Consider the following 15049-nt stretch of genomic DNA (forward strand, 5'->3'; position numbering starts at 1 on the left):
CCAATATGGCTGGCTTAGTTCCCGTTGCTGCTTTTACTAGTTGTTGGAACACCCTGGAGGCCACCGCAAGCAAATATCCTGTCTCAAATAAACAGCAAGTGTCACCAGTGACACCTGTGTGTTTGGGTCTTGTCTCTCAGGCAGAATCGCCAACTGAGGGCTGGGACCTAGCAATCCGGGAATCCCTTCTGAACACACAGGCTCTTAACACACAGGCTTAGTGGTAATTGTTGATTTTTATTTTTTTTCCAGGGACTATTAAGGTAGGTGATGTACCACAGCATAGTGGATGGCATCTGTCTAGGGTCTCTTACTTCTTTTCTAAAGGGGCCTGACCCTGGGATCCTGGTGTGGGAATTCTCTTTGCCGGAATCCCATAAAGACTAACTAAGCTTATGTGGCATGCATAGAGTGACATGCAACTCTGCAAGGAGCATGTACTCCTCATAGGCCTTATTTAAAGGTGTGCCATTCCAAGATAGAATGTTACCATGCACTTTCTCTAGTTTAAAAGCTAACATTGTCCCTCCCATTGTTGTGAAGGTGGGTGACATCTCTGAGCACCTTTCTGGACAGACAGGAGGTGCCATAGGTGTTGCCATACATTATATAGATGTTTCTCATGGCTCCTGGTTCATTGTTATTAGGAACCTGTGTGACCACCGTGAGAAGCTTCTAGGAAATGATTGCTGTATGATGGGGGTATTTATTGAACACACACATAATGTGATGTTCAGGTGTTTCACGTTGCCTCTGGCAGTTATCTGGGGATTATAGAAGCACAGTTACATATATAACTAGTGATCAAGTTACTGGGGAATCATTTGACACCAGTTGTCTGTTGGTCTCTATCTTTTGTTCTAATCATACATGTTGGCTTCCAGGGAAGTATAGAATACAGTGGTTTGTAATTCCAAACCCTAGGGAAGCCCAGCTTTTGGAGACTTTTTGGAGACTAAGAGAGGACTTGTATATTCTCTATTGGCTCTGGGGTGGTGCCATAGTGGGTAGCATTGCCACCTCACAGCTCCAGGGTCCCTGGTTCAATCTTGAGTTTTGGTTTCTGTAGAGTTTCTGTGCTGGTCTCCACCAGTGAGGAAGTGCTGAAGCATTGCCAAAACCTCCACTGTTATCTATACTAACAAAGAACATGATTTGTAGGAGGCTTGTGCAAAGGCCCGTTGTTGCAATGCTGCAAACCTGGCCTGCAAGTTCTCACAATTCTTGGTTGGTGTGTTAAATGAGTCACTAGCTGCCATGTGTCATCCCAGTTCAGTTAGCTGTTTCTAAATTGTCTTTCATTCATTTCTCATTGGAACTGCAAAAGTGCTTCCCAGAATTGCTGCTTACATTGTTCAGTGTTCAGGAAAAATCGTGCATGTTGAATGGTCTAACATGTTTTTCCGTTTAGGCAGAAACCCTTTGATTTCAAGCATTATGTGCTACTGGCTAGTTGAGTTCTACAAAAGGAAATTGTTCGGTCTTGGATTAAATTTATAGATGTATTTAATATTTATGGCCTCATTGAAACAAAGTAGATTTAGGCCTGGTCTTAAAGATTTTTAGAATCAGAGTTATCAGAATCAGAATGACTAGCCCTTCGATTAGGACTCCACTGTTTGTGCATTGACCTAATGCGCTTCACAGACACTTCTAAAGCAAGCTATACAATTCTGTAGAAGCCACAGAGTGATGCCTGGGGTTCTGTGTGAAATGAGCTGTGTGTGAAATGAAAAGCCTCAGTGGTCAGTATTTTATTGTTATTTTTAATTGTTTTTAATGAATCAAAGAATGCACAAATAATGTTGGGTGAGGGAGTATGTGTATGTGTATGCGTGCATTAGCATTAAGTAGGTCACCTTGAGTGGGAATGCTGGCTGTGCTGAGACATGTTGCGATGGCGAAGCTCAAGAAAATAATACTGAGATGTGCAGTGCAGAGCTATCAATGCTGGGGTTTAAGATTGAGAGACATATCATTATTTGTTGGCTTCCACAGTATGATATCATCAATCCTGTAATATATTAATGTTGATAAGTGGGGTGAGAATGTAATAGCTTTGTATCTGGAGTGTTATATTTTGTCCATATTATGTTACCATATGATAGTTATGGTCTTTTCTGGCTTGGATGATTAAAGATAATCATTGGATAAAGTGTGGGGAAAGAAATCTATGTGTGGTGCATATAGTGCCCACATCAAGGCACTCTTAGCCCATCACCTTTTCTCCATTTATATTGACAAGTTCAATATCAGTTTATCATTCTGATGTAAAATGCTGATGATTATGAAATACATTTTGGTGAAGCATCTCACAGCAAGAAATCATATTGCAAGTTGGATGACAGATGATTGCTCATCGAGTATTCCTCATGTCAATCTAACGCAGTACCCTGCAGTTTTGAGTAAATCAACCGTCTCATGCAACTGTCAAAGCGATGGATTTGATCTTCAGCCTTAGCCGCTTGAATATGCATATATAAAAGCAGAGCTGCTCTATTAATAGGAGTGTTGCTGCTCATTTAGGGAAGAATAATATTTGCATCTTACATTAGCTTAGTATGCTACAAATGGGTTATGGATCTGTTTTTGATGTATTCCTAATAGTGATGCACCAAAAGAGTCTTGAACCAAAAACAACACTCAGAATGAGTTCTTTCTCACAAGTGCTATCTAAATGTTATCATGATATGATATTTTGTTTGGCCAGCCCCTTAGCTTGTTAGAAGGAAAGTGTTGGTACCAGCATTACAAGTTCATTTAAGACTAATGGGAACATTAGCTGCAAGACTTTGATGGCTGTTGCAAAACGCTGATTTCATGTCCTGCAACTATTTCTGCGTTGATTTGAATGTATGTTTGTGGACAACATCTTGTTGGAAGGTCAAATCTTAACCTGCTGACACTGGCTTTGCCATTGGTGGAACTCTTGATGTCTTTACATGCTGTCTTTACTTCTAGTCCCATAACAGCCTCAAAGCATCAATGATCCACCACCATATTTAACAATGGGCTGGGGGGCTTTTCTTTGGACGCAGTCCTACCATTGATATCGATGTTAAGAAGATCGCAGAAATCTCTCCATACAAGGAAAGTGAAATGTGAACTGACTATCCATTGCTTTTGCCAAGCTAAACAAATCAAAGACATTATGAAAACAAGCCTCTCTAGTCTCCATAGCCATTAGCAGTTTTCAAGGGATCAAATGACATGCCCTACAAAATCTATACATTTAGATCGCTTTATTCTCCTGAGTATTAGGTAGGGCAGTGATGAATCAGTGCTAATCTGTGGATCGTTGTTAGCGAGGAATGGAAAGGGGCCTGATGGGAGATGTCTTTTCATCTGTGGACATATTCACATTTCTGCATTTAAAATGGTCTCAGTTCAGTGACTGGTCTCAGTTGTATATCATTTCTTGTCATTACTGTACTCTTTATCTGGCTGTTACCCCTGGGATGAGCTACAACAGCAGAAGACCACATTGGTTTCCACTCCTGTCAGCCATGAAGAGTAATCTGAGGCTATCATGGGCACCCAAACTGGACAGTTGAAGATTAGAAAAAATATCATCTGGTCTTTTTCCAGACTTCAACTATCCAGTTTCTGTGAGTCTGTCCTTTAAAGTGTATACGTTGGTGGGCACCAAATAGGGATGTCAAGCCCCCTCTAGCCAGTGTCTCCATTCTTTAAAAGCAGCTTTCATAGTGAATACCTGTTATTAACAGCACAGTAGTTCCTCTCTGTAGGAGGTTGCACATGGATGGGTTTTAATAGGCTTACCATGGTGCTGGACTAGAATAGACCTTGATGCCTGACTCCAAAGCGTCAGCAACAAAAGCCAAGGAAGGATCGGGGTGTATTCTAGTTCAGCTTCCTCCTTTGGCCACTCAGTAGTGATGTTAACGGGGCAGCCACTGTGCTAAAGCTCTGGGTGAACTGACAGTAGAAATTGGCAACATATGAAAATCTCTCCACCACCTTTGGTGATGAATTGGTTTGGCCATCAACCACTGTTCACCCACTGGGGCAAATTCCTTGAGTGTCTAGAGTGTCTAGAGTGAGCAGTGTCACGAACTGATATGTACAGAAGCCTTGTATGGCCTACAGGAAGTAGCACCATTAGTTAAAGACACTCTGATTTTTATCAGCAATGTTAATGAGAATTGAATCCCACAGAAACCAGGCTGATACGGAGAGAAAATGGCCAGCGTTTTCTGAAAAAAAAAATGGACAAACTGTAGTGACCATGTTTCCCAATCTACTTCATCATCCAGAGTCTCCATGCCTTTGAAGTTTTCATGCATAACATTGAGCACATTGTTAGAGCTGCTTAGCTTCGAACATTTATTCAGCCTACTAAAGACTAAATGACGTTTAACCTTGTATTCGACTGTTGTTCTGTATGAGCACCTACATTGTGAGGTACTCATACAGTATGAGAGCATCATCGCATCAGATTGAGAGTGCAGACTTTATATATAATCCATATAACTGTTCTGACCATGTATACCTATATGGTCCATGGTTCAGGGATCGAGTTGTGTGAGCAGTAGTAAGATCAATTGTACAGTATAATCCAAGTACAGGCATACTATTTAACTGGCAATTGAATAAACAAATAGTTTTCAATCAGATCAGTTGTTTTAGTTGAGTACTTACAGTTAATTATTTGTTGGCAAACACTAATGATGGGAAAATGTACCGTACATTTATTCCTTCTTCAGTCAAACAGCCATGCGGTACTTATTTTTGCAGATCAGAAAATAAGATATTGACAGTTTTCATACTGTTTGTACTGTTAATGCGAGATTTTTAAACAATAGCAATAAGCAACTAACCGAAATAAAATCTTTCACAGAGACTTTATGTAATATTAATGGAAGGAGTCTCCAGTGCCAGCAAACTGTAATGGGCAGGAAGGTTTCCGCCATGGGAGTGTTCAAGATAGAGAACTTTCTCAGTCACATGACAAGCTGCGTTTTTTTTTTTTTTTCCTCAAGAAGGAGAAAAAAGAGAGTCTGGTGAAGGAACGACTGTTTATACCTGCTATAATGTAAGTGATAACAGGAACGAATGTGTTTCACGGATGTTTCACGGCATAAAAAGGATCAAATGGATGAAAATCATGATGCTTTGTTCTTTATTGACAAATTGTAATCATTGGCAAATGGCTGTTGTATAAGAGGAATAAAACACCTCAGCATGTCCATGTATGAAAATACTCAACTCTGGGGTGGTAACAATAACTCATTTTCTTTTAATGATGAACTTATTTTGGGACAAATGCTAAAAAAAATTAAAACAGTTACATGCTGATCAGTCATAATCAATCAGACTGAAGGAAATTTTAGCATATGGCATCACCTAATGCTCATAATGCCAACTTACGGTCATAAATCCTGACCAAGTAACCTAGATCTAGCTTTAAAAAAAACACACACATATTTGGTCCCCTTATTTTTTAAGCACTTCTTAATCTAACTTGATTTTCTCTCTTATCCAAGGCATTTGGAATTTAGGCCAAAGGATCATAATACTTAAAAGAGACGGCTTTCATCTATAATTAGAGTAGCATCATAACCCTTCATCTTTCTTCTATGAACAGTATAATATAACCTAGCTTAAGAGCCACTTCTACGTATTGTTCAAGTGTTTGGTTTTCAGAAACCGACAAAAGGGTAAATTCTGTTTCTAGGAGGAGAAGCACCTGCCTGTAAATTGTATAGCCCCAGTAATGAAGCAGAGAGCTTTTGAAAGATTGTTAGAAAAAAGAGATATATTTGATACCATTTTCCTGTTCAAGTTTTCCATATTGCTAACAAAACACTTCATAGCCTCTTATTGCTCTTTGTCCACATTGTCCCAATCGGAGACATCTTGAAGCTTGACTGATGTGCTGGTTGATTTGATGAGAATCAGACTCGCACACAATGTATCTCTTGCAATGCTTTAACTCTGAGCTTCTGAATGTAACAGTCGCGGTCAGATACAAGTACAGAGTTCCTTTATGCACAGTGAGAGCAGCACAAAGTAGCACAAAAACCACAAGCCAAACCACAAGACAAAACACAGTAACAAGAGACACAAGAGACAGTCCAGGGTCAGAACACTACAGACCCAGAAAAGCAAGACTTCACAACTTCTGCACAGGGAAACAGGGCATATAGGGGCAGGGTTGGACGTACCATTAATGGCTGATGGCAGATTTCTTTATGCTATGCCTCTGGATGGTGAATCCAAAATCCAAAGTACTTTCCTTTTATGATACCATTAGTACCTCAGGCCGATCAAGCCTAAGGCTTTGAGTCAGTAACATTAACCTGACACCAAAACCAATGGCGCACCAATGGACATTAATACAAAAGGTAATGCTAACCCTGGTTGCTTTCAGAATAAATAACTGAACTATTCGAACCAACGTTTTTGAACTGTCCAGTTGGATATTGCTAATTTTCTTTCGAAAGCTCCCTGCTGCCATCATTATTAGCAAAAACACACCTTTAATCTATACGCTTTCGATGTAGTCTTTTTATATTAGATATCAAAGAATACAAAGAAACGCACCGATATGTATATATAATTGTGCTTAATGGTATTTTTAACTGCTTATGTATTTCTTTATCCATTACCTGATTTGTGTACGCAAAATGACAAAGAGATTTTACATGTGTGCAACCTCGTATTTATACCCCAGGGCTATAAACACAAGACGGTTATAAACATGGCTATAAACACAACATGTCTTTCAACTGCTTATGTATTTCTTTATCCATTACCTGATTTGTTTAAGCAAAATGACAAAGGGATTTTACATGTGTGCAACCTCGTATTTATACCCCAGGGCTATAAACATAATATGGTTATAAACATGGCTATAAACACAACATCTCTTTCAACTGCTTATGTATTTCTTTATCCATTACCTGATTTGTTTAAGCAAAATGACGAAGAGATTTTACATGTGTGCAACCTCGTATTTATACCCCAGGGCTATAAACATAATATGGTTAAAGACCATAAAATAAAATTTTATAACAAAGTTTTTCAAGAACGTCAATTTGTTTGCGTTTTATTTAAAATCTCATTTTAACGCATAACAGCTAAAGGTGTAGGAATTAGTTTAATACCACATTGTTATTTTATATCTTAAAATGTATCACTGACCCACACCGTACAGTCACCCTGAGCTAAGTGAGCGTGACAGACTTCACCTCAGTCTTGGATCAGTGAGTATGAAAGACCGTTTGTTCGGCTGACCTACCGCGATGCAGCTCCTGACCACCAGGAATCTGAAACATAAGCCAAAGTGAACTGATTTGCTCTCTCTCTCTCAGCCTGTTATGCAGAAGGGTGCTGAGCGCCATCAAATTTGCAATTCCAAGCGCTCTTTGATGGCCCTGAAACACAGCCGTTCATAAATTAAGTGGTGTTTTTCATCTCAGCAGCAAGGAACATGCAGGTTACTCCAGCCCTGGTCACTGAATCAGAGCCTTGACATTTGAAAATGACATGCTCCAGCTGGATGGAGATTGAAAGCAGTATTTTACTCTGAAACTTTTGTGTGTGTTTTTTTTTTTTTTTTTTTTTAAATGTACATGATTTATTAGAAATGTCGATCAGCAGAGATAGGCCATTTTGGAAGAGCTTGACGTGACTTCTCCATTAAGGACTATCTGCTTTCACCTTCTCCTGCCTTGCATAGACAAGCAGCATCTCAGATTTCAAATTCCCCAAACGCTTGACATCAGAGAGCAGCGTGAAGCTGAGGGGACTAAAATCAAGCGTGTAAACGTTTAATCCTAATGTCTACTCATACTAGGCAGTCTGGAAATATGCTTGTAGACACCTTCAGTATGCCGTAGTGAAGGTGTATATTTGGTATGTGGTGTAATGCTAAGCAGAAACAGTACACTTCAGGTTGGACGTGTTGTAGCAGTGTTACGTGACACACCACAGTGACACGGTTTCACGGTTAGGCATGGTGTATGATTGTATGGTTACAGCGTTGAATTTTCAAATTAAAGATTGAAATGCATTTCTGTCTATTACCATGATTTTGTTTTTAATCTGATCAACATCCTTACTCCGGTGGTTCTCCTCCCTTTTGTATCAAGAAAGGTTGGATTTCATAATCGTAATCATACTACAGTAACCTTCACCTCCTAGCATGTTTGTAATACTGTCATGTACGACAGCTATGAAATGCATAGAGAAGGAAATGACATTGCTGACCAGAACTACATCTTTTTTTTTTTTTTTTTTTTAACTAATCAGCGCTGCACACTGCTACACTAGTTAGTTTTTTTTTTTTTTCTTCATAGCCACTCCCTATTTATGGAAATTCTCAAAAACAAGAAAAGAAGAACTACTAAGGAATTAGATTTTTGTTTGTTGTTAAATATACAAGGATGTGCAAAGAGACTTTCATATGTGTGTGTGTATATATATATATATATATATATATATATATATATATATATATATACACACACACACACATTGTGAAAGTTGATTATGAAATATATATATATATATATATATATATATATATATATATATATATATATATATATATATGTATATGTTTCATAATCAACTTTCATGATGGGTTTGTGTAGTTTTATAGAGTGATACCGTGAAAAAATGACATTTTTTTAGGCTAATTTATAATATTGTGAAATTTATTATATGTTTTTTGCCTACACACACATCTAGTCTTAAAGGTTGCAGCATGGCTAGTTTGATATTCTACTACCACAATTAACTTGTTTGCTTCAACACGTGAAGATGTCGAGTAAAATGTTAAAGCTTGCACTTTTGTAACTCTTTATCACCCACCACGGAGGCAATGTTTTGGGCTTCGACTCACTGACTCGACTACAGAGTGTTAGCTAACGTAATGTCGTAACATACGGCGAGCTAGTTAGCTAGTTAAGTGCATTAATACAGAGTAAGGAAAACACACGAGTATGTGATCATGTAGGACGTCATGTTTGCGCCCTTGACAAAATGTCAGCAAGTCGCTGAGCAACGATTTGGCTACACATTGCAAGTAAAAGTATTATTCGAGTCTGGCTGGTATTTTTGATTTCTCCTGATATGTTTAACTCTGAGGTTACAGCATGTAATAAACCATCACTGGCCATGAAAGATTTCTGAAGTAAAACTCAGTCTCTTTAAAATGCTTTCACAAAAGCGTACACAAAAACGGACAGATTGTGATTTCTCTTGTACTCTCTGTACCAACCTACCATGTTGTGCAGATTTATAAGGACATCAGGCTTCTTCTCACTTGCCTCTGTAAGAAACAGCCTCCATGAAATTTTTTATCTGGAAAAAATGGCCTACTGCATAACATAACATAACATAACATAACATAAAATAATATTACTTACTTTAATGGTGATTTTTTTTTTTTTTGTGAAAATCATATAGATGGATGTCTATTGACACAATAATGTAGATACATAATATTAAGCATTTAACAGAATTTATAGAAAAATGTAAGATTATTGCAGAGTACTAAATGTTATGTTACTAGACCAGATAGACCAGCATACAGTCAGTGTTTTGCATTGTGTATTACAAAATAAGGTTATGACTCTTTTCTTATATTTATTGTCAGTGTGTTGTAAATAGTCAGCTATAATATGTAATATTATATGTAATATCTATTTATAAAGAACAGGACAACAGGACAGCTCTTTTAAACCAATGAGAAAACACACACACACACACACACACTTTTACCTTCAAAGAGTACCGAAGGACTTTCCACGAACCTCCCATGCAGTTTTACAGTAAAGAGAATCCTCCTCTCCAGGCTACTGGCTCTGAATCATTTCTGTTTTTCGGTATGAGCATCCCTGCTGGGATGATTTTTGAAGCAAGGATGATGAGAAATTCCTCTGAGTAGGAAGGAATTGGACAGGAAGGACACATGGCAAGCTCGATGAGGTGTGCGATCCTGATCGTGAGAAGAACCTATTATAGGATGTGACATTCTGGAAAAAGCAGAGCCAGCTAGTATCAATGGGCCCTGCATCTCTTTGAAAAAAGCAAATAAACAAAAATACGGTTACATTTTTCCTTATTATCGTATTTGATGTTATTTGCTAACACATGGCTTGAAGTGTGTGTGTATGTGTGTTTTTATTTTTTTAACAAACCAAAAACAACAGTGGTTGTACCCTTGTATGGAGTAGTAGCAGGGGCTGATTTCTTTCTAGCCCAGACTGTAGATTCACACAGCCTGTCACTATCCTATCATTTAGCTAGATTTAGCATCCACTTGGGGCTAATTATTGATCTAAACTATTCTTGATCACTTCATTTTTTTTCCTTTTTTTCCTCCTAAAAATGCCTTTGGAGGACACACAAGAATAGACCGAGGACTCATTGTGCGATCAGAGCACAAATGGAAAGAACGGACAAACAGTTTTGTGGTTTTTAGCATACATGAAAGAGCTAGCTAACAACAAGCGCGGCTTCTTTCTTTACCACGCTTGCTACTCAAAAAAAAAACACACAGCATGGTTATGGAGGGCAACCGGGTGATAAGATTATATTGTTTACAAGTAATTTGACCCTCTATGAGGCCTACCATGCATTAAATAACCGCTAGTGCTAAAAGGAGTGCTATTAGTGACGGCATTCTTCACACAAAGGTGAATGAGCACTAAACTAACACCAGTACACTCTAAAAAATAATACACTGGCTCGAATTAAAAAAATTAAGGTAACAATTTGCATGGATCTTTTTCATCTTTTTCAAGTTATTTCAACTCAAGCCATTTTTGAGTAAATATTGTGAGACTTTTCTAGTTAGTCCATCTCAATTTGTTTAGCACAACCAACATGATTTGAATTGTCCTCTAAAAGCTTAATTAAGTTGAGCCAACTTAATAATATTATGTGGTCAAGCTAGTTAATTTAAGCTGTTTTATCTTATTTATTTTGCTTTCGGTCTACTCAGAAATGTCCGTGCAGATTGTTACCTTAATTTTTTGAGTAATATTAACTAATTTCAATTGTGTCAGAAAAAAAAAAACACAGCAATTTCAATTTTATGATAATTGTTTATTGAATCACGCTGTGCTGGAAACACGAAGGCAAACTATTTGTAGATTCAATGAAATTGGTCTAACTGTGATAGTTAGACATGTTTAAACATTTAGACACTAGACAAACATTGTTAAATAAAAAATGTTCTTACGTACAAACTCATTACAAGATCGTTCAAGTACTGACGTAAGAGTGAACAAAATGGTGCTTCTATAACAAGGTTAATCTTCAAAGTACAGCACAGCAAAATGGCGCGTCTACGACAGAATCAAACTCAGTGTTAGTGTTTGTGTTTGCAGTGTTTGAGCTAATGCTATAAACTTTCAGTGCCGATTACGGTCATTTGGCTGGCACTGTAAAACAAAACCTAAGAAAACTGAAGACACACGATAGCGATAGCTAGCGGTCAACTTCACTAACTCCAAATTAGCAAAGGGCATGCTGTAGCTAACTTAGAAGACGCTAGCTAGCTAGCTAGCTGAAGTCAACTTTCCGACGGTCGAATTAGCAAGAGGCAAGCTGTAACGTTATTTTAAAATTTAGTGTCCTGTGACAACGATTTTTTTGCACTGTGTGCCGATATAGTTTGATAGCTGTTGCTAGTAAAACAAATCAAAAATAGTTAGGCTCCTCAGTATGTACCTTTGTTGTTTGCACTCGCGCTCGTTCGTCCGTTCGTTGTTCGTTTGTTGTTTCTCCTCCTATAGGCGTGGTCTGGCTCTAGCATGTTCAGACAACGTCCAGGCCTGTTCTCAGCTTTTTAAGTTTGCTCACTACATTTTGAAGTTTCCCTAACTTAATACTTTTTTGTTAAGTTTGTTCAACATCCATATATTAATAAGCTGAGACAGATTTCTTTCTTTTCAGTTTGACAGACTTCGTAAAATAAGTTGTCAACTCACTAATACATTTGATTTTTTATGTCGAAATTGTTCTTTATTTTAAGCTTTTCTCACTAGCCACATGGATAATTTTTTTTTAGAGTGTAGCAGTAGCAGGCATACCACTCTCAACAGCTCCCTGATGATTATATGGTGATTATAAGACTAATTAGTAATATGTTAAGTAATAACTGCTATTGTGATCTACAGACAATGGCTTAGGTTACTCCTCGATACACCTTGCCATTTTGCAGCCTAATCTTAATTATTAGGATGTTTTATGAGAAGAGGCTTCTCTGACAGCTCAATTGAATTTCATCCAAAGAAGTGCAGCATAAAAGAACAGATCCTTATTATCCAGTTGGGATAATCACCGAGGCTGTACACGTGGTTTACATTCTGAATGGAAATCTTCGTTTTAAGGTCATTTTGAGTCTGTAAGTAAGATTAGCTTGGATCTAGTGAAACCTGAAGTCGGAATCTGCACTAACTGGGAGGTGTGTGTTTTTTTCATGTTGTTGTTGTAGGAGACCAAAGAGCTTGTGGCCATAAAGAAGTTTAAGGACAGTGAAGGTAAAGTATGACTGCATGGTTCTGTTGCTTGTGAATGTGAAATATGCATCCTTATTTCTTTATTTCTTCGTTTTTACAGAATGGTAATAAGTGGTCTTAGATTGTAATTTTTTTTCTGTATTAAAAAAGATAAAGGAAACACAACAGAAAATTATAGCTTGTGTGAGCTAGGGTTGGTCAGATTATTTTTAAATACGATAAATAATAATTTTAAAATACTTCTTGCCAGCATTTCAGTTAGCTAGTACAACACCAAAACTCTTAACCAGGGTTAATTACATAACACCTCCCTAACTGCAGTACAGTATTACTGACATTGATCAGGCCATCTGTAATACCATGAGAATATTATTAATATAATATATTAATATTATAGAATTTCGTACTATATGTCAGAGTGACCAATGGACTAATAGACTCAAGGTGAATCATTTTCAGTATGGGGATTTGACTCCAAGGCTTTGGGTCGCACCCTCATAGTTAACTGTAATCAGAAGGGCAACTTGATGACTTGACACAAAGCGTATATTATATATACACTCACTATCCACTTAACACTTGTAAAACTACTCATTCATGCAATTATTCAAGCAGCCAATGATGTAGCAGCATCGCAATGCATAAAAGGTATTCATACACGTTCAGGGCAAGAGCTTCGGTTAATTTTCAGATCAAACATCAGAAGAAACATCACCGCGGCATGCTTGTTGGTGCCAGATGCCCTCGTTTGAGTATTTCAGACACTGCTGATCTCCTGAGATTTTCACGCACAACAGTCTAAAATGTACCCAGAATGCTGTGGAAAAACAAGGGGCTGAAACATCAGAATGATCAGACTGGTTCAAGCTGTCAGGAAGGCTACGGGAACACAAATAACCACTCTTTACAATCGTGGTCAGCAGAAAAGCATCTCAGAATGCACCAAAAAAGCCAGTAGATGTTTTACCAATCCTTAACTGTCCAGTTTTGGTGAACTGAGATCCCAAAAAACATCCTAATATCACTTTTTTCCATTCCGATGTTTGATGTGTATATAATGATTGAAGCTCTTGCCCTGTATCTGCATGATATTATGCATTGTGCTTCTGCCGAGTGATTGGATAATTGCATGAATGAGCAGAGGTTCAGGGGTTCCTATTAAAGTGGTGGGTGAGTGTACATATTGTGCCTATTAGGAAAATTAAATGTCGTAGCGTTTACGCAAATCATTTATTTGAGACCATGTTCATTGAGTTGTCATTGTCATACACATGGCAGACCACACACACACATAATATATATATATATATATATATATATATATATATATATATATATATATATATATATATATATATATATATATATATATACATATATGTATATTCAAACGTGTGGATGTAAACTGTCTGTTTCTCTGTTTCACAGAGAATGAAGAGGTGAAGGAGACGACTCTGCGGGAGCTGAAGATGCTCCGCACGCTGAAGCAGGAGAACATCGTGGAGCTGAAGGAGGCGTTCCGGCGCAGAGGGAAACTCTACCTGGTGTTCGAATATGTGGAGAAGGTCAGGCCAAAGCTCTCAGTTTACTTTGTGATTGCCTACGTTTTATGTTTTTTTCCATGTGTGTGTGTGTGTGTGTGTGTGTGTGTGTGTGTGTGTGTGGATGTCATCTCAAAGTGCATGCTTGGACATGGTGTTTGAACTTGTGTTTAAGATGATCACATGACAGGCGATTAAGGATGTATTAAGAATGTGCATGCAGTATAAACCCATGTTTTAGAGTATGTCCTCCTGCCAGAAAGCAAACACGTGGTTCCAGGGTATTTTGCTAAAGCGATTGTTATTAGAGTTTTTAACTCTAAAACATTAAACATTCAGCCAGTGCCTTCAGCATGTCCCTGCTTATCAGCGAGAGAGATAAAAAATTTTCTGTCTTATTTAAATGTGTGAAAACCATGGGCATGTTTTATCAGCTCTGGTGGGAGGAAAACAGTAACTCAGATAAGTCTGGCTGGTTCTGTGATGATATAATCTGCTCAGGAACGCATCTGCTTTCTGTCTTGACACCCATGTTCATTTTCACCTCTTGGAATGAACCGAAGATTGCTTGTGCAGCTTCGTACAGCTCATGCACATTAATGTTGGACTTCATAATGTGAAAACCGATTAATCCTATTAACACTTTAGTCTTAATTAACACTTTTAAGTCTCTTACAACTTCACTGCTTGGACCCTGATAGTAAAAAAAGGTCCAGAGAGTATTAAGATAAAAAAACGTCCTCTCTACTGAAGACTTTCCCAAAAACTTGAAGGAACTGCTTTACTTCTGACTGTTACGAAGCACTGAAACTGGAGACTCCTTCCAAAAAATGTTAAATAAACAAACTCCTTACAGAAAGCTTCATCATATCAAAGATTATGTTTTTCTCTGTTAGATTTATTATTAGTCTTAGGTTATATAAAACATCCAGTAAGCATACAAGCATCTGTGAATTGAGCGGTTACTATAGAAACAAACGAGTGAAGATTAATTAAACAATTGTAGAA

At 37.8% G+C, this 15049-nt stretch overlaps 1 protein-coding gene across 3 annotated transcripts in view; it reads left to right on the top strand.

Moving 5' to 3' along the window:
• Positions 1 to 15049, top strand: part of cdkl5 (cyclin-dependent kinase-like 5) — a 53516-nt gene that overhangs the window by 13396 nt on the left and 25071 nt on the right. For all 3 annotated transcript variants that reach the window (XM_026947792.3, XM_053229522.1, XM_053229521.1), the window contains exons 4-5: positions 12476 to 12521; positions 13929 to 14065. In XM_026947792.3, the coding sequence (XP_026803593.3) occupies positions 12476 to 12521; positions 13929 to 14065 (183 nt within the window). The remainder of the gene's footprint in view (positions 1 to 12475; positions 12522 to 13928; positions 14066 to 15049) is intronic.

Source organism: Pangasianodon hypophthalmus, chromosome 25 (assembly GCF_027358585.1).
Source record: "Pangasianodon hypophthalmus isolate fPanHyp1 chromosome 25, fPanHyp1.pri, whole genome shotgun sequence".
NCBI lineage: Eukaryota > Metazoa > Chordata > Actinopteri > Siluriformes > Pangasiidae > Pangasianodon > Pangasianodon hypophthalmus.